General features: G+C 39.5%; 1 protein-coding gene across 29 annotated transcripts in view; it reads left to right on the forward strand.

The window, feature by feature from the left end:
• Positions 1 to 22417, forward strand: part of LOC123034309 (sarcolemma associated protein) — a 124539-nt gene continuing 102122 nt past the window's right edge. For all 29 annotated transcript variants that reach the window (XM_044451573.1, XM_044451568.1, XM_044451574.1 and 26 more), the window contains exons 1-2: positions 1 to 111; positions 287 to 1664. In XM_044451573.1, coding sequence (XP_044307508.1) covers positions 1467 to 1664 — 198 coding nt within the window. In that variant the 5' untranslated portion in view covers positions 1 to 111; positions 287 to 1466. The remainder of the gene's footprint in view (positions 112 to 286; positions 1665 to 22417) is intronic.

The raw sequence follows: 22417 nt of genomic DNA on the forward strand, positions 1-22417 counted from the left end.
CATTCCCTTCCCCCCCTCCCCGGCAGCGCGGCCGCGGCTGCTGCTGCTACTACACCGGGTAGGTTTCCAGTCACTATGGCGGCGGCTGCTGCTGCTGTTGCTGCTGGGAAGGTAAGAGTGGGTGGGAGGAGGAGGAGGAGGAGAGCGCCGAGCTCCGTCCCGTGTGGCTGTCCTTTTGCCCTGCGCGGTTCTGCTGAGCGGAGGAGCGCCGGGGCTGGCGAAACGCGGACGAGTCGGGCCCCCGCCTGAGCCCCGGAGACTGACCGGGTTTGTTTTGATTTTACAGGTCGAGGGAAAGTTTTCGTTGTCGGCGTCCGCCTGAGAGGGAGACACCGCTCGGAAGGCGCCCGGCCTCCAGGCCTCTCCCTCGGCGGGAACGGGGCTAAGCTGCGGTAAGCCAGCCAGAGGCGCCTCTCCTCAGGAGGGAAGAAGGAGGGCGCAGGATCCTCGTTCGCAGCCACCTGCAGAGTCACTGAACGAAGCGCGCCGGCGGAGCGGTCACCGGCCTTCGGCAGGCACCGCGCTCCGCTCCCCATCCTGGGGAGACTGCGCCGATACCCTCCTCCGCAGCCAGCCCCCTCCCGGCCACATATCCCGCTTCACCTGCATCGCCTGGAGCGATCACGGCACTTCTGCTTCCATCTGCCGCTGTCCCCACCTGGCCAACCAACCTGCTGTCAGTTTACCCCTCTGCTTGACAAGACCACCTCACCCAATGGCTGGGACACGTTTCCAGGTCTACTGACCCTTAGATTTATGGAGAACAAAACTATATCCTTAAAGATCAAATTCGTGATTCAGTTGGCACTTGAATATTCTAGTCTGGGCCTGTGCTGTGTGGTGAACAGGAGAGCCTACTCATTAGTTGGGCAGCCTCCCATTCGTTGCTGTGCATTGATCTGTGAAGAAGATGAACCATAGACTTCTCCTTGGATCAGTTAAGCTGTTTTTGTTACAAAGGTGTCCTGGTCATTCTCCAATCTTGTAAATCAGTCTTATCTTCTGCTTCCCACTCCCTGAGTCTTCCATTGTTTCTCTTTATTGAGGAAAAATCTTGGGCAGTGTTTACGGAAGAGAATAGAACCGATTACATCCCGAACAAGTATTTGCGTGTGAGTCATCCATTTGGATTTATAGCCATCCCCACCTTAATTTAACAAGATCTGTTTCTCTTCTGAGTTGTCAGATGCTTGTTCATATTATTGAGAAAGATGGATTAAAGTGGAACTTCTCAGACTTGCTACAGGCCTTATTACAGGAAACAATGGGGCTTTTTAACTGGATTTTTGCCAGCATTAGTTCACATACTGAAGGTATGCATTGTTAGATCTCACTTGCAGGTAATATTTGTCCTGCTTTAATGTGAAGTGCTGTGGGAATTTTGCTTATCAACTGTGGAGGGTGGCTTGGATCAAGAAGAGTTTCTCTTCTTTCCTGGTTGGTGTGGCACCACATATCTATCCTCAATGCCTTCAGCCTTGGCTATCTTCACTTGCCGCCCGAACTCTCATCCATTTCAAGAGCGTCATGTCTACTTGGATGAGCCTGTCAAAATTGGCCGCTCAGTGGCTCGATGTCGACCAGCTCAGAACAATGCTACCTTTGACTGTAAAGTCTTGTCAAGGAACCATGCGCTTGTGTGGTTTGACCATAAGACAGGAAAGGTAAGTCAATTTACATTCTTCAAGAAAGTATCATGAGCTTCATTCTGTTATCATTTTAATCAGTGATTGACTTTTATAAGCCTTTGTAAATTGGAATTGACTTCTTGTTGTCCAGGAAATAATAATGTGTCTGTACTTGAAGTGGATTACTTACATGGCTGCCTTTAATTCAGCTGATGGAATCTTGCTGAAGAGAATGGATGATGAAACTTTATCAGTTTATAGCACTTATGTACTGCAATAATTATTGTATTTATTTTTCCAACATCCTTACAAGTTAGGTCATTCCAGTTGTACTGACACATAGTCAAAACTGGGAAGTGGTTTGGGTAGGGATACTGCAATGCCTTGACATGGTATTTGCCCAACATTTGGCCAGCATTGCCTTGACAATGATATCTTGTGCTGTGTAGACAGCAGGTTGAGCTGCCATTATACCCCTTAATTTGCTGATTCAGCAAGTCTTTCAACTTTTGAGTCTGTCCCTAAGGTAAAAGCTGATATCTGCCTCTGCTATCACAGTTCTTTTTGGTCCACTGAATGTTGATGGTTTGAAACTGGACATTGTCCAATCTTATAAAATATAATGCTACAACTTGTCAGACTAAGGCATCCAACTAAGGCACCCAGTACTTAAGTGAAAAAGCATTGAATTGAATTGAAATCATAACAACATAAGCCACAAACTGTTTATGGTAAACAGAAGAATATTTTATCGAAGATTGTTCTGTATAGTTAGTATCCCAGTCCCAGTGTATAGTTAACTGAATTTAAAGCACTATGTCTGCATTTAGTTTGTGTGTTTACTTGGTATGCATATATTCTGGCAAGAATATTTCAGCTTGGACAATAGTTTAATTTTAAGCAGCTGAAACATAAATATGGATAGAATATTCTAACTGTCATGATTTACTTTGGTATAGTGTTCTCTTTGATGTTTCTAACTTAATCTGTCTCTAACCCATTGCAGACTATGTAAAGTTAGTTGTGATTAACTTGTGAAATAATAGTTTTCTTGGTAGCTAATTTGGTCTGGAACATGTGTATTGTAAAATTAGGTTCTGTTGAAATCAGTAGATCCTGACTTAGTTGGGACTGTGTGTGTGTGTGTGTGTGTGTAAATCAGTCTGATACACTTCCAAGCAAAAAATTAGGAAAATATATAGTATTTTCACATGGATGTCATAGGAACCTAAATGTTATTAAGCCCCGATCCTACACAGTTTTTCTTGTATGACATCTATTGGATTGAGTGAATTAAATTTATTATAAATGCACATATGTTTTCACAAGTTGGTGCATATTGATTATTAGATAGATTATGGCATCTTAGACTATACTAGGCAGTTCTGTAAGGACAATTACTTGAATACATTGTAATGTCTGTTTTTGTCCAGTAGGGAATGAACTCCATTAGGAATGTCACAGTTCAATTATTATTGGATGAAACTGTTGAAACTTTAAATTGCCTTCTTACAAATAAAACATTTTTAAAGTAGTATTTTCACTATATTTTATATGCTCCTGCCTGATTACTCTTATTACTTTTTCTTGACTGTACATATATTTCTGGTTCTGATGCATACCACTAATGTATTAGGAAAATTACCACATGATTGCTTAATTTGGCACAACATTGTATAGGTATGATAAGAATGTTTATTGTATGCTTACTGTATATTGTGCAATAGCAAAACATGATGGAATAAGCTGAAAGGTGACTATAATAAGTTGTAACGTGAATTTCATAGGACTTTAATGTAGAGTAATTCTTTCATATTGAAAGGAATACTAACCATACCAAAATGCAGAGTCTGACATACTTTCCCATAGCAGTGTGAAATTTTGGTTCAGTTCTCAGCAGGCTATTTAATCCAGCACTAAAAACAAACATTTTTCCTGCTGGTGATAGAAAGATCCTAGAGTGAGCTGAAATATCATAATGCAATAATGTATCTTCTAATATACCATTGGGTACTGTGGAGCTGAATTAAACTTAATTCCAGGTGAGTCTATGTATAATTGTAGTTTTAAAAGTTCATTCAGCATTCTGAGTAGTATATTGCAGAGTTCATGCTACTAGCATGCCTTCTGTCAGAATTTTTCATGCTGAGAAGCATAAACATAAATAATTAAATCAAAAGTATTTTAATTATTATGGATTATTTTGTAAGACATCTGCTATGCTGAATCAGTGTGGTAGTTCTGCTGTATAGGAGCTGAATTTGAAAACAAATTGAATCTATAATTCCTGGATTTTTGCTTTAGCAGGCTTTAGTCTGCCTTGATTGCATATAGTTAAACCTTTCAACATAGGAATTACTGGTGAGGGTTAATTATTGCATAATAAAGGTGAAGTTGAAAAGTACAGTTTTGTAGCTAAATATTCAGGATGCCAATTTTTTGTCTGAGCTGATGCTCCTGCAAATGCTGCCACCAGAATTTGCCTTCTTTTGTTGGTTGTCTAAAGTGCCTGTCCTAACCTGCAGTGAGCAGCTAGATAGGACTCCACCTGCATTCTCCATGTCCCTGACTTGTTCAGTATAGTGCAACCCCAGAGTTCTCTTTCATCCTTCCAGTCTACGTTTCAGTAGCTCTTGTTGGTTAGAATCATTGCCAGAATGTTGTTCTATTTTAAAACAGAGCTGGAGTTGGGAAACAAAGTTTTCGTTGCACTTGGAAGTAGGGGCAGTTTTGCAGGAAAGCGAGGGTTGAGAACAAATTGATCAGACTGGGGAGCCAGACAGAGACCTGGTTCACATAACAGAACAGCCCACTATAGTTTAGCTGATGGGATCTGTTGCATCATGTCTGGTACCATTTTTGTATGTTAGAGCCTGGCTTGCCATGGCTTGCTGGCAGCAGTGGACATTTGAATATTAGACAACCATCAGATAATCCATGGCATGATGTAGCAGCCCCAACAAATAAATTAAGCCATGAGGGACCACTGTGTCATGTGAGCTAGGTCATTGTCTGCAGTGCAGATTCCTGTTGGCTCTTTTTGATCATGTGATTCCTTTAGAGCTGGTAATTGCAGAAGCATCTGTTGATCAGCGAAAGTGGTAACACTGAAGGGTAGCAGGCCATGTAATCTCCTCCTCTGGTAAGACCTCATGATGGTACAGAGTTCTCATTTTTTGTCCTTACTACTAATTGTCTTCTGGTTACTGGAACCAGGTTACTTAGAGAAAATTGTAAATTGCTTGGGGTAAATGCTGAATTATAAATTCAGTCTGGTGCATCCAACATATAATCTGGACTTTGTGAAGGTCAGAAAAACAGTATGCATAAAACCCATCCATGCACCTTGGGTTGTCTTAGTAGGTGGAATAATTCCATAGGAATAAGTGTGCTGTGAAGAGCCAGACAACTTTTGACTTCTGGATGTAAGCTTTTTAAAATATGGCCATGACTCGGAATCTGTGGGTTGATTTGCCCTCTTCCTGTCCCTGGTAGCCCTTGTGCCTGATCAGGAGGAAGATGTGAAACTGAGGTGTTGTGGGGAGGAAGATCTGAGTACCTGCTTCTCAATGATACTTAGCTTGTTTTTATTTATATTATAGTGCTCATCAAAGAATGAAGAAAGTCTGAAAAAGTCCAATATAGCTTGTATACCTATATATAGCTCAGGTGATTGGTACCCCAGTGCTCATTACTATGTCTGTAGTGATCTTGTAATGTTTTGTTTGATGATAAGTTACATTGTGTGTATCCCACCTAGAGCATTTGAGAGTAGTAAATTATCACAGAGTTCAGTTGTCAAAGTTTGTGAAGACTAAATCCATTTAATAGAAAGTCATCATATACTAGGAGCATTTATAACACCAAAATATTTAAAAGCTGAAGGTATTCTTAAGTATTCATTATTAAAGAATACAACTAGTATAAAATACAGCAAAGGCCATAAATAACATAGGGCAACTTCATAACCAATCAATTAAAAAACTAGGCTAACACACTTCATGCAAAAGATCAGTAGAATTACCTAATATTTTAGAAAGTATTAGAAGATGGACAAAAACTGAACTAGCCATGTTTGATGGTTGTGCAATGGTTTGGGTAAATACAGTTCAAAAATTTGATAATATAAAGTGTTCCTCTAATGTTAAAGCACATTTTCCCTCTCCAGTACTGAACATTCTCAGATAGGAGGTTGGTTCATAACTTGCAGAGAGAATTCTCCAGTTGGAAGAACTACATATTTTGTATAGTTTATGTTGTCAGGAGAAAATTTTCAAAGCTGGAAGAGAAGGGATACCAGCATTTAATAGCTGAGAGATGTTGCTGCCTACTGATCAGGATTTTTCTGCAGTGATACCCAATGTAGCCAGTGCTGCAGAGCTAATACTGTAATTATTGGAGCTGATCCAGTATAGCCACATACTTTATTCTTCCGAATTAGGACCTTTTCAGCACTTAATGAAGTTTTATGAACATCTGAAAATGCTTTTCCATTTTGTTTTCAAGTGGATACAAATCATATTTTTCATTACATTAATGTTTAACTTAAGGTAGTATTTCAAGGCTACCAGTTCCTCTAGATTTTAAAAATCAGGATGCTGAGCCTCTTTCAATCCAAGGCCTGATTTTATTTTGGAGAAGCTATTTGCCAAACTCTAATGGTGGACAAAGCCAAAGAGTTAAAAAAGCCGGTATTTTTAGTGTTTTATCATAAAGCCATTATGTCCAGTAACCAAGCCTTAGAAGCGGTAGGAGAGATATTTCAACTGTTTAGACTAGGAGAAAATTATGGCATTAAAGCTAGTACAGTCATTGGTTAGGTGAATGGGGCTAGGGCCATTTGGCAACCTCAGGAGGGCAAGAGGTTCTGCACTTGCACTTTAGAGAAAATATAATTGTTTTAAAATTAAATTTATGTCCCCATTTTTTTCTTTCAAAAAACTCAAAGCAGCTTACACAATTCTCCTTCTGCTCTCAATATTATACTCACAAAAATTGCTCTGTGAAGTTGCTTGGGCTGAGACTAGCCCAACGTCACCCAGTTGGTGCTATGACCAAGTGGGGACTAGAACTTAGATTCCTGGAGTCCCACTTTTAACCATTACACCACACTGGCTCTCAGTGAATAGTAAATAGTGAAAGCATGGTACACCTAGTATAAATATATTGCAGATCAGCTGTTCATCATAAGGATAGGCTAGAATTTTGAATTATGATTTTAACTGAACATATATAAATTGCCTGGGAAGTGAGACTTGCAGTAAAGTTCTGTGGTATGCTCATGTTCAGGATTCTAGCTAGCTCTTTCCTTTTCCAGAATATTCCATTCAAATTCCATTTCCTCCCTCCAGTTTTTCCTCAAATAGATATTCAGCATTCTGTGGCTGCTGGGAATGTTCAACCTTTTTCAGTTGTTACGAGTTCATTTTTCCTTTGCTATTTTAGGTTTTTTTTTGCGGGGATGGCATTGTATTTTTACAAATTTTGGGGTATCCCTGAGGTTGTTAATTTCTTTCTCTTGTTTCTCAGTAGTCCTGTTGCCATCAGTGTACACTATGCAGCTAAGTTTGCCATGAGAAGGAGTGATGAATAACATCTATTGTTTTGAGTTAATTAAATCAAAACAGACTGAGGAACATTTAGAGTTTTAGTGAACAGTAGCTGGTAATAGCTGTTGAAATTCACATATAACTATTTATGGATATATTCAAGGAAGTGATAGATGTTGAAGGCATTTGTCCATTGTGCTGCAAGGAAGCTGGATTCTACAGACTGTTGAATCTTGTAATGGTGTTTCTAACATTACATTTTTATCTTGCTCAATTTTGGTAGCTTCATTTTATTTATGTAATGTTTTCAGTATGCAGAGTGCTTTTCAGTATTTACTATACTAGTTTGAGCTTACATCCTGTGAAGATAGAGTTCTGTTTTCATTCCATGTTTGGGGAGTTGAGTGTGATGGTATGATGTCAGAATCAAATCATTTTAACTGTCTTGAGGCCACCCAGTGAGTGAAATACAATTTCAGCATAAATGTCCAGTGTTCTTGTCCAACACTTCCTTGGACAAAAAGTTTTAAAATCTGCTTTGTGAAAGCACTTGGTTACAGAAAATCTTGTGTTTGAAGAAAGGATAGAAGTTGAAGGGTTGCACAGCTTAAGAGTAGCATTGCTGCTATTTTTTTAGACTGCCTGTATCTACTATTTTCTTAACAGAGCAGGTTAGCCTCTCAATAAAACAAATGGTTATTTGCCTTTTTCATGGAGGTGGCAGATATCACTTCTTGGTTGCAAAGGGAGAGAAGAGGAGGACATAAAAGGAACTGATCCAAGTTAGAGGACCTCCAAAGGGATGTGGGAGAGCCCATAACCTCTAGGCATTGTTGTATTGCTCTGACAGTTAGGAAACTTTTCCTGATATCTAGCCTGAATCTGGTTTGTTGCAACGTGAGCTGATTATTGCTTGTCCTCCACTCTGTTATCAGCAAGAAGAGATCTTGTCTTTCTTCTTTGGGACAGCCTTTCAGGTACTTATAGAGTGATATCAAGTCCCCCCTCAGTCTTCTCTTCTCATGACTGAATATGCCCAGTTCTCAGTCTATCCTCATAGGGCAGTGTTTCCAAACTGTGGATTATTTTTGTTGTCCTCCTCTGGACCCTTTCTAATTTTTCTGCATCTTTCTTAAATCTAATTGTGCAGAATTGGACACAGTTTTCTAGATGAGGCCTGACTAATGAAGAGTATAGGAGAACTATTACTTCTCATTAATGAAAGCAAATAAATATAATGAAATTTGGGAAGATTTTGTAAAAGCAGTACTGATATAAGGCAAAGACTGTAAACCCAGTCAAGATTATATGAACTTCTGGAGGGGATATGGAAATAATTGAAGTATATTATATATTATTAATTGTTATAGTTTGTGAATGGTGGTAGCATTGGTCTCTGGGGTGGTGGGGACACATTAATATTAACTTTTATTATTGTGTTTTTGTTATTATTGTTGTGATGTATTGTAGTTATGTTTTTTTGTCTAAAAAAATTAAAAATAGGAAAAAAAACTTCTCAGGATTTGGAAGTAATCTATTCTAAATTACTGCATTCCAAAATACATGCATACTTACAGATTCTCTCTCTTCAGTACCTGTACTTACTTTATTGTTACTGTATTATTATCATTACAATATTGTATTGTGCTTAAGAAGTTTTAGTGAATATTGAAATATTTCTTAAGTGTTTTATATGCATAGAAATGTAAACTACACACACACACACTCTATGACAAACATTTGGCTTGCTCATGTGATCTGACTTGCATACAAATTCGACTTAAGGACATTCTCAGGAATGGAACTCATCTGTAACTCAGGAACTTCCTGTATAAATTGTTACTATAAAAGAAACAAACAGAACAAAAAGGGAAAAGCTTGTAAAATACAACAGTCCAGGAGCTGCCTCAGGCCCTCCTCTCTGCAGGACTTCTTCAACCAGCTAATGGCCAAGGCTGTCCACACCTGTTTTGCTCTTACCACCACTGCTGCTTCTGAGGACCACCGAAGGGACTGCCTCATCCCCCTGCAGCCCCACAAACTGCTGTTCAGCATGGTGCTCTCAATGCCCTGGTGAGAATGGGGAGAAGGGATAGGGAGAGAGGAGGCCGGCAAGCAAGTGGCATCGATCAATTCACCTAAGGTACAACAATCCTACTGCCTCTAATGCAAAGAAAGAGGCCTGGGGGCGCTAGGGTTGTCACCCAAGAGGAAAGGGGGTGGCAGCCAAAAAAGATTTGGGGATCACTAATCTAGGTATTCCATGACCATTTGTTTACTGATCATGAGCTGCCATTCCTCGCTTTCAACTTTCAGTACTTCTTTGTTGTAAATCTTCTTGTGGGAGAAGATTGAAGAATTGAGCACCTCTGCCTTTCCCTTGTTGTCTGTTATCACTTAACAATCCACTTTAAGTAGTTGGACACCTTCTCTTTAACGTGCCTTTTGGATCTCCCTGAAAAAGACTTTCTTGTTGTCCTTAGCATCCCTTGCTATTCTCAGTTCATTTCCTGCCTTAGTCTTCCGGGTGGTGTCCCTGCAATTCCTTGCTATTTGTTTATATTCTTCCTTTGCAGCCTGGCCCCGGTTCCAGCTCCAGTGCATGTTCTTTATCTTTAAGGTTGTCACTTAACTTTTTGTGGAGCCATGTAGATTTCCTCTGTTGTCTTCTGCAGTTTTTTTCCTTGTTGGAAAAAATAGTTGGAGTAGTATTTGTTGGAGAATCTCTTTTTTCAAGATTTCTTGCCCCTCTTTGACACCTTGTCCCTTAAGAGTGAGTTGCTATGACACCTCACTTATCACTTGGTGGGAGATGCAAGACTGAAAAAAGGAATTTATGGAATTCATTGTCACAGGAAGTAGTGATGACCACCGATATTAAAATGAGTTGGACGGATTGCTGGAGGAGAAGGCTATCAATGGGTACTAGCCCTGTTGGCTGTGTGCTACTTCCATTACCCTAGGCAGTACACCTGCATACACTGATAGCTGAGGAGCTCGGTCAGATGGAACTCTTGTACCCATCCTGCTTGAAGGATCCTCTGGGCAGCTGGTTTCCCACAATGTGAGCAGGGCTTTTTTATGCACTTACGGTCTAATCTTGGTTGCAATGTTGCAGTAAAACTGGTTGGAAGATTGTGATGGGTGCTTCCAACTTGTCTCTTTCCTGTATTAAGTTTATTAGCTGTCCTGAAGCTGGTAGCGCTCAGAATGACACACAACCAAAACAAAATCTACATGAAAACTGAGATGGTATAATAAAACAATTTGTTAAAAAGCAGCAATAAATTAAAAGCAGCAGAGGCTAAAAATAGGCATTGCAGGAATAACTAAAATTATTGAAGTTAAAACTATTTAAAAATACTGACCTTAAACAGAATTTTGAAGAACAAAACACCTGAAAAAATACAAAAGACTGCCCAGTGCCAAAAGGATAGCAAGATAACTGTCAAGATGTTCCAGGGGAGGTTACTCCATGCCATAGGGCCTTGTATTGAACAAGCTGACTCCTGTGTAGCTACCTCAGCATATGAGGGCATCTTGAGTTAGGGGCTCTAATAATGATCTCTGGTTCAGGCAGGAATATATGGGAAAAATAGATGCTTTGGATACTGTGACCTCAAATTAAGAAGAGCTTTGTAGGTTAATGCCAGTACAGTAGGTGCTTATAATTTGTTTTCTAAAAGGAGTCTCTTTAGCCCCAATTGTTAGAGTGGAGCTGCAAGTTCCATTTCTAGCTATGCAGTTAGTTAACTCTGTACATGTGGAAACCTGAAGCTATGAACATAGGACCCCTAGCTGGATTGGGTGTGTGTGACTAGCCCTGGTGACTGGCTGACCAAGAAAAAAGACAGTGTGATACATTCTTCTGGAATGAGTTTGTGTAGGATTTTTGCTAGGATAGGTAGATATGGGAGACCTTTGTCTTGTCCTTATTTTTCTCTTTAAAATTCAAGTATTCTGTTCTGGATCAGTATATGCCTGTATATAAACTGTTCTTTTGACATTTCTGAGCAGCATATCTTCAGCATTCCTAATTGTCTCCCATCTAGAAGTCCTTCTGGATCAACCCTTAGTTGAATACCACAGTTACTATGGCTGTTTGGCCAGTTTAATTTTTAAATGCTATGCTATACTGTGCTAATTATACACCATAGTGAACAGATTTTATCAGTGGTTTCTAGTTGCTTACTCTTTGGATTTATCTTTGTGGAGTGTCTTTTTGCAGTTGCTTGCAGTCATTGAGGAAAATGTTTATTTGCACTAATTGTCAGGCTACCCACATTGAACAACAGCCAACCACAGGAAACCATAGTTTCTTGTGATGTCCAAATGCAGCCCTTATTTCTTTCATTTATGTTAGTGTAAAGAAAATAAAATAGGCTAGTTGCTGTCGGCTGGCAGCTTCCTGCTTGATTAGTATTTTACGCTGGAATTTCTGCAATTTAACAACATGTGTTCAAAAGTAGGTGGCATAGAGATAGAGAAACAGTAACTTAAACAATTAACATGTTCAGGCACAATCATTATTTCTGTGTTACTCCAGTGTTGTTATCCCCTAACTTTTGAAATACTGACTGTTAAACAATGTTAATCTAGAGAAAGCTCCTTTTGCTTTATGTGCAGTCATATTGCCGAGCTGTGATTTAGTGTTAGATAAATGAGTCTTGGGCTTCTCAGCACTCTCCTTCTCTCAAGCATCCATGAGAAGGAGATTAGAAGCTTCCACTCCTTTTTTTTTTTTTTTTTTTTTTGGCAAACCAAAGTTCAGTTTGTGAACCTAGGCAAAACGAGGTTATTCTTAATGAAGGTTTAGAGCAGCCTTTCTCAGTGGTGGTTCCCTGGAAGCCTAGTTCCATGAACGGTTGCTGGGGTTTCCATGGGAGATGTCTCTCTCTCCCTATCTAGTGTTTACACGTTTACACGTGTTTATATTATAAATGCTCAAGAAATCCCTCTGGTCTCCAAGGAGATGGAAGGGGGCCCAGGTAGAGTCCTGTCCATGGAGGAAGGGACTGGGGCAGGAAGCTCACAGGGAGTAGTGTAATGGTAATTTAGTGTGCCTTACACTAAACAACCAGCAACAGCCCATTCACATCCTCCTTTCATTGCACACAACCTCCACAGTTTACAGTTGGGCACTGGCCACTGAGGTGAAGGGGTGAGAAATGGTCCTTGGTTGGTGAGCAGTGGAAGGAGGAAATAGTAGAACAGCCGTGAAGCCTCCCTGAACAGAGGCGGTCTATCTCTGGGGCACAGTGCTGGGATAAAGAAGACAAAGGAGGCTGCTGCCTTCATGCCTGGCCCGTGGACCCTTCCACAGGCAGTTCAGGCTGGGCTAGAGGGTCCTTTCTCCTTAATCCATGGAGCAGGGTGGCATGTCACATTAATAAATAATAAAACAACAACAATAATATAAATAACATTAAATGTTGTAGTATTTCTGAGTGCATGTGCAGAGCTTGGATTGAGGGGAATGGTGGTGGTGGTAGTTTATAAAAAATGCTATGCAAGAGTTCCCTGTGACATGAAAATTATTTCAAGAGTTCCTCCTAGGTAAAAAGGTTGAGAAAGGCTTGTTTAAAGAAAGAAGTTGCCCTGTTTCCCAAAAACAAGGTAAAACAATCCATAGAGCAGAATTCAGACATTGTATAGGCATACCTCTGAGATACTGCGTTTTAGTTCCAGACCACAGCAATAAGTTGAATATAGCAATAACTTTGGTCCCATATACTGTAGTTATGTTTACAGTGCTGTCTACTGTAGTCTATTAAGTGTGCAAGAGCATTATGTCTAAGTGCAGTAGTTTAATTCAAAATACTTTATTGCTAAAACAACATCATCATCATCATCATCATTTTCACTGCATACTGTTGTGTCTCAGGCCCGAGGGAGGGGGAGAGAGAGAGAGGGAGGGAGGGAGGGAGGAATAGCTGGTTGGTGGAGCAGGCAAAACACGCACCTCTTATGTGAGTGTGATTCATGGTGCCCCCAAGCAATTATTGTACATCAAAGATCACAGATCATCATGTGTGGGCACTTGGGCAAGGTGCCAGAATATGCGTGAGCAGTCTACAAAATTTTGTATAATCTCAGCAAGTTCCAGTATCATATCAAGGTCAGGGAATGTCTGGGGAGCGAGGAGGGGAGTTGTGACAAGCCAATGGGGGTGACAGCTAACTGACCAGTGGGAATGGGGAGATAGCACAAGAGGAGATGAAGTTGACAGCTGGGCTGATGAAAGCCCTGGTATATCAATAATAGGAACAGAGGAGGAGCCGTGGGCTGGGCAGGTCTCACAGCAGGAATTGAGGTGTGATGAGTTCAACTCTTTACTCCAAGTCTCGAGTCAGGTCTGAAGTCTTTACGTTCAAGTATAAGTCAAGTCTCAAGTAAGTCAAGACTTGTTTGAGTGTTAAGTCTCTTCTCGTTTCAAGAGCCAACCTTAACAGAAAAAAGGGAGGTGGTGGTGGGGTGTGGGTGGGAGGGAGAGTGTAACCCCCTGATGTTCTTACCTGGACTTGCAAGGGCTTAGCAGAGTATATGGTACATTTCCACATTAGGAGACACCCCAGCACCACCGCTTATTTAAGTTGTTTTTGCTTGTTCCTCCCTGGAAATGCTTGGGAACAGAGCAGAGGCACCTGGCAGGAGAAGCGATGTTGTGCTTCCCACAGAGGAGAGCAAAATACACTAAAAAGAGCTGACACCTTTCGCCTATATCGCAGCCCTGTCCCCTTCCCCCTGCCCTTTTGTCTCTCCTTCCCACTGCCTTCCTCATGCCAAAAAGAAGAACCTAAGCCTTGCCTTCCCCCATCTCAACCCCCTTCTCCCAATCCTGCCCCACTCCCTGAAACTCCCTTCCTACCATCATCTCTGCTGCTTTTGTGCCTCAATATCCTGCTGCAAGGTAAGCCCTGTATCTCAAAAAATGTAAAGTGCAACTCAGTCGTAAAAATTGCAGAAAACCCGAGTCGAGTCACTTGCTCAGTGCTTCCAAGTCAAGTCCAAGTCAAGTTGCTGACATGATTTGAGTAGCACTTGGAAGTGAGTTGCTTGGCCCCAAGTCCCCAGCATTACATAGAAGGTGATACCAGTTTCTAGGAGACATCATAGGCAGAATATTCAGTTAATTGAGAAATGAGAAGAATGCAGGAGGCCTAGGTTTAAGAGCACTCTGCCCACTGTGATGTGCAGGCAAAAGGGGGGTATAAAGAAGTGGGGGACTGAGGGGTGTTAAAAGAGGGCTCAACAATTCACTCTGGGTGAACTCAGACATATGCAACAATAAAGCCTTGTGAAAAGCAACTTGGAAGTAGCATGGGAGGAGAACTGCACTTCACAAGAAAAGATAACAAGATACACAAATATATAGTACTGTAATAATAATGAAAAAGTGAAATATGGAGTTTGAGAATTACAATACCAAACTGTGAGACACAGCCACAAAGTGAGTGACCCCGCTAAAGAAATTGTGCCGTGTTCGATGAGAGGTTGCATCTGTGAAGCGGAATACATAGATGTTGCAAGTTTGGTTCCAGACCACTGCAACAAAGCAAAAATAGCAATAAAGTGATTCACACATCAATTTAACAATTGTAGAGAGCAATATCTGCGAAGCTCAAAAAAGCAAGGTGCAAAAAGACGAGCTATGCTTGTAATAAATTTTGGTCAATAGAATATGGAAGCAAAAGTTGCTATTCTCCTTGCAAGCATTCCAGAACCCAGAAGATAGGCATATGGTGCAAAGCTGCATTAAACTGCATATTGTTTCATTCAGGGGTAGGTCTTCTGTACCCCTCCAGATGTTTTGGTGGACAGCTCCCATAATCCTTCACCATTGGCTATCCTGGGTAAGGCTGATGGCAGTTGTAAACCAAAACATTTGGAGGGCAACAAGTTGCCCACCCTGATTTAATGTTGAACCTGAACATTGTGCGCTTGACTTTTAAAAAGAAGATTATTAATTGTTCATAAAGGGTTGCTTATACTTTGTGAATGCTTATTTGAGGTGCTTTGTAATAGGACAACAAACAGTAGGGTATGTTTATTCCCTAGTCTCATAGAACTTGCTGCTGACTCATACAGTGCAGTCCTATACATGTCAATTTAGAAGGGACATATGCCCAGAAAAGTGCCATAGGCTTGTATAATACTGGGGCTGAATTATAGGGTAATAGGCTTGTACATTTGTCCCGTCATCTTGCCAGATATTAAAGCTGTAGAAATGCCAATAGTTTAATTGCTGCATCTCAGTGGGAGGGCACAAAATGTATAGAAGCTATAATTTAACTATTTATCAGGCTAAACATAATATATGTGGGGGTTGAATTTTTGGAAGGGCAATTATAAACTGGGTCAGACAGGGCAACAAAGAATGTGTAGAAAATATTAATTGGACCCAGGCTTTCTAGAGTCAGCCAAAGCTTACTTTAAAAAAAAAAAAAAAAGACGAGTGAGGATTGCAGCTTGTACTTGGCTTTTCAAAATAGAAGCATGGGGTAGTTGGGCAAACACTTTTACTTTGTTTCTTTGTAGAACTAAATCATTACTTTAATTCTTCAAAATGAAGTCCGGATACTTCAGTTGGTGCAAAACAGAGCTGCCAGGTTGCTGACGGGGACTGGGCGTTGTTCTCATATAGCCCCAGTCCTCCGTCAGCTTCACTGGCTTCCCATTGAAGTCCGGGCCCAATTCAGGCTGTTAGTTATTACCTATAAAGCCCTCAATGGCTTGGGACCTGATTATCTAAAGGAGCGCTTGCGTCCATATATGTCCTCCTGCCCTCTGAGATCGGCAGCAGAGGCCCTCCTCCAGGAGCCCTCTGTGAAGGATATTAGGAGGGTGAGTACCCAGAGGAGGGCCTTTTCTGTGGTGGCGCCCCACCTATGGAATGCACTCCCCAGAGAGGTCCACCTGGCGCTGTCATTATTTGTTTTTTTGGCACCAGGCCAAGACCTTTTTATTTAAAAGTTATTTTGTTAATGGATTATTTATTGGGTTTTATATTGTGCCGAAATGTCTCCAAATTTTTTTAAGGTTAATTGTGTGAATGGTATCTGTTTTGTAAGCCGCCCTGAGGCTTTTTGCGAATGGAGCGGCATAGAAATGTTTTAAATAAAATAAAATAAGTAGCAGTGAAAATTAGTCAAGGCATATGTTCAGTCTTTGTTACTGCTTCCATTGTGGAATGTACCTTTTAGATACCCTTAGTAGTGGCTAAGGTTTTTCCTGAAACTTTACATGTCTTGTACAGGGTTATATCCATCTCGGGAAACCTCAGGGTTCTGCTTCTGCTCTCTTCTCAAGTACTCTGCAAACATCATTTTCTGAGTTTTCTACTGTCATTAAAATAAAGGACAGTGTCCAGTGTCCAGTGTGCCACTGCCACTAACTTAAATTTTGTGCTAGCTTAAGCAACCTCTAGTGCAATGCCAGTGGCATTCACTTGCTGGTGCAATGGAATTTACAAGGTTCTTAGCCTTTTTTTTAAAACAAGAATAAATATAATAATTATTTTCTTATAAAGCATTCATGGAACCATTTAGCTGAAGTGTGGTATGTAAATGTGTTAAACAGATGTATAGGCAATGTCCTCCTGAATGGCTTAGTAATAAATATATCTGCAATTATACTAGGATGATTTGCAGGGACTTAGCTCATACTTTAAAACTTGAAATTACTTAAAATTAGTATTAATTCAAAATTACGTACACATTATGTACTTGATATTTAACTTTGATCATTTTATCTTGATCTACAAGTATCCAGTAACAAATTCCTTACTTATTGACGTATTTCAAATATTCTAAGTACTTAGAAAGCATGGTGCATAATGGAGTGAACTGTAAGGTAAGCAGTATTCAACCATATTGCAGATAGTGAATAACGCAACTATGGCTTGCTTGGACTCACTATGAGTTTATGCCTGAGATGAAATTTAAACCAATGACCTCTAGTCGTAGGAACTCATACTTGTTATTTACACTAGTTGTCTCTGTGTGTACCATTTTGTTTTCTGCCTCAACCTTAACGAAGTGTCAGTCTTGGTAAATCCAAATGCATATGTCCCATTATTCTTATTATTTGAAGGGATCGCTTATTTTAGATTATTTAATCGCATTGGAAGATGCCATGTCCTCTTTGTAAAGAATGATGGGATATAGATATAAATATAAAGAAAAGTAACATTTTGGGAGTTCCCATTTTAGCACCTGTACAAGGCATTTGTGACATTGGCTAGAGGATTGTTTTATCTTAATTTATCTTCACTGTTCACCAAGGATTAGATATAAAAGATATTTGGGAAGTACTGAATAAAGGATTTCAATAATGTAAATGTGTTATCCTTGAAATATAAAATTAGGTTATCTTGTTTCCTTAGTAGAATTGTAGGTAGCAATTTCAGAAGAAGCCTTCTCAACAGACAGTGATCTTTTTGAGTGTGTTCTGCTGGCATTGACCACAAAAAATCTTTTAAGCAATTTATGTTGACATTTTTGAGCTTCATTACATAGACTCTGTTTTGCCTTTTAAAAGCTGCAAGTTGGCTACCTTATACAAATTACTGATTCAAAGGGAAATGGTATGCTGGAAGGCTTTATAGTTTTGCTTGGAAACCAAGCATTTGCAGCAGAGAAAGGAATGACATATTGCTGGTGATCAGTTATTTGTAAACCATGGCTTGACATTTTGAATATGAGTGGTTTTAGAAGAAATACATTAATTGGACCAAAGGCTGGGAGTAAAATATGATCATATTATGCAACTGTGGATTAGATTTAATTTAATATGCAGTACACTTTGGTTTGCATATGCAGAATTTTTTTTAGTTCCTTCCAGTAAATGAGCCAAATAGACCCTTTAAGTTTGGGTGTTCTCTAGAATAAGGACCTTCCTGTCATCTCTACCATATGACAGACTTGCTGAATGTCCCCAGTTCTGGTCTGGTGAGTTCTGCAACCCTCTGGAACAGATTTAGGGGTCTCAAGAGGGCAGAGGAAATCTGCTATGTCTGTGGTTTCACTTCCATTTGTGGAATGAGATGAATACTTTTAATATTCATTGAGTGCATCAGGGTTCCATCCTATTCCCCAGGCTGTTTAATAACTACAGGAAACCACTGGGAAAGGTTGTCTGGCAGTCTGGGCAGAAGTGTCATCAGTATGATGATGATACTCAGTTCTACCTTTTCTTTACATCTAATCCAGGTGTGGCAGTAACAACTCTGAACTGGTGTCTGGCTAGGGTGATGGACTGAATGAGGGCTAATAAATTGAAGATGGAGGAAGGTGGAGCCTCAGTTCAGGGGCAGAACATCTGTCCTGTCTTGGATGGGGTTGCACCTCCCCTAAAGGACAGAGTGCAGAGTTTGGGGGATGCTCCTGGACTCAGAACTGTCTCTGTAGTTCCAGGTGTCATCTCTGACCAGGAGCACCTTCTATCAGCTTTGTTTGATATACCAACTACAGTCCTATCTGGATGGGCAGAACGTAGCAATGGTAATCGATACTCTGATAACCTTGTGTTAGGACTACTGTAATGCACCCTACATGGAGCTGCTGCGGGAAATGGTCCAGAAACTTCAGTTGATACAAAGTAGAGCAGCTTGTCTGTTGACAGGGATGGACAGGGATGAACACATAAGCCCTGTACTTTATCACTTGCATTGGCTACCAGTTGAAGGCCAGGCCCACTTTAAGGTGCTCATATTAGTGTATAAAGACCTGAACAGCTTAGGACCTGGATGTCTAAAGGAAAATCTCCTCATGTATATACTTATCCAGACCCTAAGGTCACCTATGGAGGTCCTGCTCTGGGAGTCACCTTTAAAAGGAACTGAGGAAGGTAACTATGAAGGGAAGAATCTTCTTGGTTGTGGCGCCCTGACTGTGAAACCAGCTCTTCAGGGAGGTGTGTCTGGTGCTGATTCTGTATACATTTTGGCACCAGGTCAAAATTGTTTTATTTTCCTGGTATTTTAACTGCTAAATATTATCATTCAATTTTTATGCTGGTTTTATCTATACTGTGGATTAATTCTTAGTTATTATTTTGTGTTATGCATTATTATTTATTAACTTCTGGCATGTTGTATTTGAATGGATGGTTAGATGTTTTATTGATGTCAAATATGCACATCAATATGTTGGAGAACTGTTGAGAGCTTTTGCTAATTGAATGGTTTGTAAAAGCTATAAATAGATAAATTCTGTAAACTGACAGAATTTAAATCTATATAAAACCAATATGCACTTCCTAATTAAACACATACCTTCAATGGCCCAGTAACCCTTGCAGTAGGGTTATCCTTTTGGTATATGAGTTGTTGTTACATGCCATCAAGTCATCTCCATTGTATGGCAACCCAGTGAACAAATGGCCTCCAAAATGCCTTGTCCTTCACTGTCCTGCTCAGCTCTTGTAAATTCAAGTGTGTGTCTTCTTTTATACAGTCTATCCATTTCATATTCGGCTTTCTTCTTCTGCCATCGACTTTCCCTAGCATTATTGCCTCCCGCAGTGAGTCCTGCCTCCTCACAATGTGCCTGAAGTAAGGCAGCTTCACTTTCATAATTTCTGCTTCCAGGGAAATCTCTTGCTTGATTTGATGTAGGACCCACTTGTTCATTTTTCTGACAGTTCAGGATACTTACACCACTCTCTTCCAGCACCATAATTCAGATGCATCACTTTTCTTCCTGTCAACTTTCGCACTGCTCTGCTTTCACACCCATACATTGTGCATATGATCTTGGTGTTGGTCTCGAATGAACTGTTCTTGCACTTGAGGATCTTTTCTAGTTACTTCATTGCTGCCCTTTCAAGTCTCAGTCTTTGCTGAATTTCTTAGCTGCACTTTCCATTTGAAATTATGATTTTTGTTTACTTAATGTTCAGCTGCAGTCCTACTTTTGCAATTTTTTTCTTTTATTTTCAAGAGGAATTGTTTCAATTGATTGCTGCTTTCTGCCAGTAGTATGGTATCATCAGCATATCTTAAATTATTGATCTGTCTTCCACCTATTTTCTTTCCTCCTTCTGATCCTAATATAGTCTTCCCATTTTTAGCAGTTTGGATCCCTCCCCCCACGTCTGAAAGTGTTGTGTGAAGCCATAGAGCTCTCTCTTTTCTTCTGTCAGACATGGCTACAGGAAAAGAAAGCCAACATGGTGTACTAGTTAAAAGCATGGTACTGAGACTCAGGAGATCCAGGTTCTAGTCCCCCTCAGCCATGGAGCTCACTGGGGGACTTTGGGCCAGTTGCAGACTCTCAGCCAATCTACTGCACAGGGTTGTTGTTGTGAGGATAAGATTAAGAGTGGGAGGAGAATTATATAAACTGTCTCAAGTTCCTTGGAAGGATGTATTTGCCTGCATCTTCAGGTAGCTTCTGATTAATCTTTATTTGCAGATGTTCACTTTTATGAACTCTGAAAACCCCTGGTTGACACATATGTAGATGAACTGTTGCACATTCTAAGTTGCAGAACGTTTTAAAAAATGCAAAATCACTTCCTCGTTTTAACTCAGTGCTTACTAAATACCTACCAAGTTTAGGTGCTTAAGTAGTGGAGTTCCTTCTTCATTCAGAGAATGTGGAGAGTTCACATTTTAATTCAAGTTTCAATGTTCAGGTAATCTTGTCTTCTTTAAAGCATTTAAAAAGATGTATGTAAATGGTATCCGCATGGGAGTAGATCTGTGTGTATAGCATAATTCAGTGTGTATACTTGAAAAGCAAGATATAAGTAGAATTGCTTGCAATATAAGTTAAAGGAGAAGTTTAAGTAATAACAAAATCCTGTGCATGTTTACTCAGCAGTAAATCCCACGGTGTTCTTGTGATCTTACTCCTACAAAAGATGTTGTTGTCAAAGTGACACTGTTAGCATAACTACCGTGTGTGTCTTAATGGCGTAGCTGATCTCTGAATACCCATCCTGATATGTTATATACTATTTATGGTTAGCAGATTCTGTTTGCACTATTTTGAACTAGCCACATTTTTTTTCACCAACAACAACTTCTGCAAAAGTCTCCAAACAGCTATAAGTCCATCTTTATTAAAATAGATAACAGAAACATTGGAACCCAGTTTTATAATGTGTCAGGTTTTCTATATTATAGCATAATATGTACTAGATGGCATATTCCCAAATGAGATTGTTTTGACTATTTTATGCTTAATTTTTAAAAGAAAAAAAAGTTAAAAGAAAAATACCTACCTTGTCTATGGTATTATTAAAAGAGCTGCCTTCAAATATACTTGTTTTAAAATTGTAATTTAAATTCAATATTCAATGTGAGTCAACAGTTACACATTTTTTTTGCTCCATCTAAAAATAACTTGTACTTATGTTACAATACTGTGAATGTCTCTACTTTAGTGACAGGTATAATTTGCATACATTTTGAAGTAAGAATTTGCTTGACGTCTGAATAGTTTCAAAAGTATAGAAGCACAGTAAAAAAAGATAAAAGGATGGAAGGAGGAGCATAGTACTTAAAGAAATTGATTATATATATATGAAGTATTTTAGGGAGAGTTATATTTGATTGCATATATATAATTTTAGGGAAGAGTCAGATTGGTTATTTTTAGGAAATTTGTGTGATTGATTGGCACTCTTCACATTGTGCTATGCTGTTCTTTCCTTGTCATGTATATACATGTTTATAAATAGTTATTTACAAACTAAGTAAACATTTATATGACTGTCACTATTGTTTATGACATATAGTGCAATATGTAAAGTATTTCACAGTGTAAAAATTATTGTAAACTTTCTGAAACTATCTGTTTTTTTCATTAGAAAGAACAGTTGCAGAATTGTATTGGATGCATGCTGGCTGACAATATTTGTATATTATATAAATTTGCATTGTATTGCAAGACATTGGCTTGTTAGGCTTTCTTGCCGGGGAGTTACAGGAGAAAAAAAAAAGATTAATGCCTATAACATAATAGGTTGAATCTAGATTTAAGCAGTTTACCCTTAATGTGGTTATGGAGAGTCCAAGTCTTAAAGATGGAGAATCTTAACCTTTGTATCTCGGAACTATATAACTTGATCAATTCTTTTGAATTGGTTAACTTTTTACTTAATATCCTGAATCCTGGTTTTTCTTCGAATATTTAGTTTTTGTTCAAAATTCACTAAAAATTGCAAGAACTATATCACTAGAAAATTTAAGCATGTATATATATCTGAAGATACTTGTTATTTCAATGAATT

This window comes from Varanus komodoensis, unplaced genomic scaffold, assembly GCF_004798865.1.
Source record: "Varanus komodoensis strain SLA01 unplaced genomic scaffold, ASM479886v1 scaffold6_2, whole genome shotgun sequence".
NCBI lineage: Eukaryota > Metazoa > Chordata > Lepidosauria > Squamata > Varanidae > Varanus > Varanus komodoensis.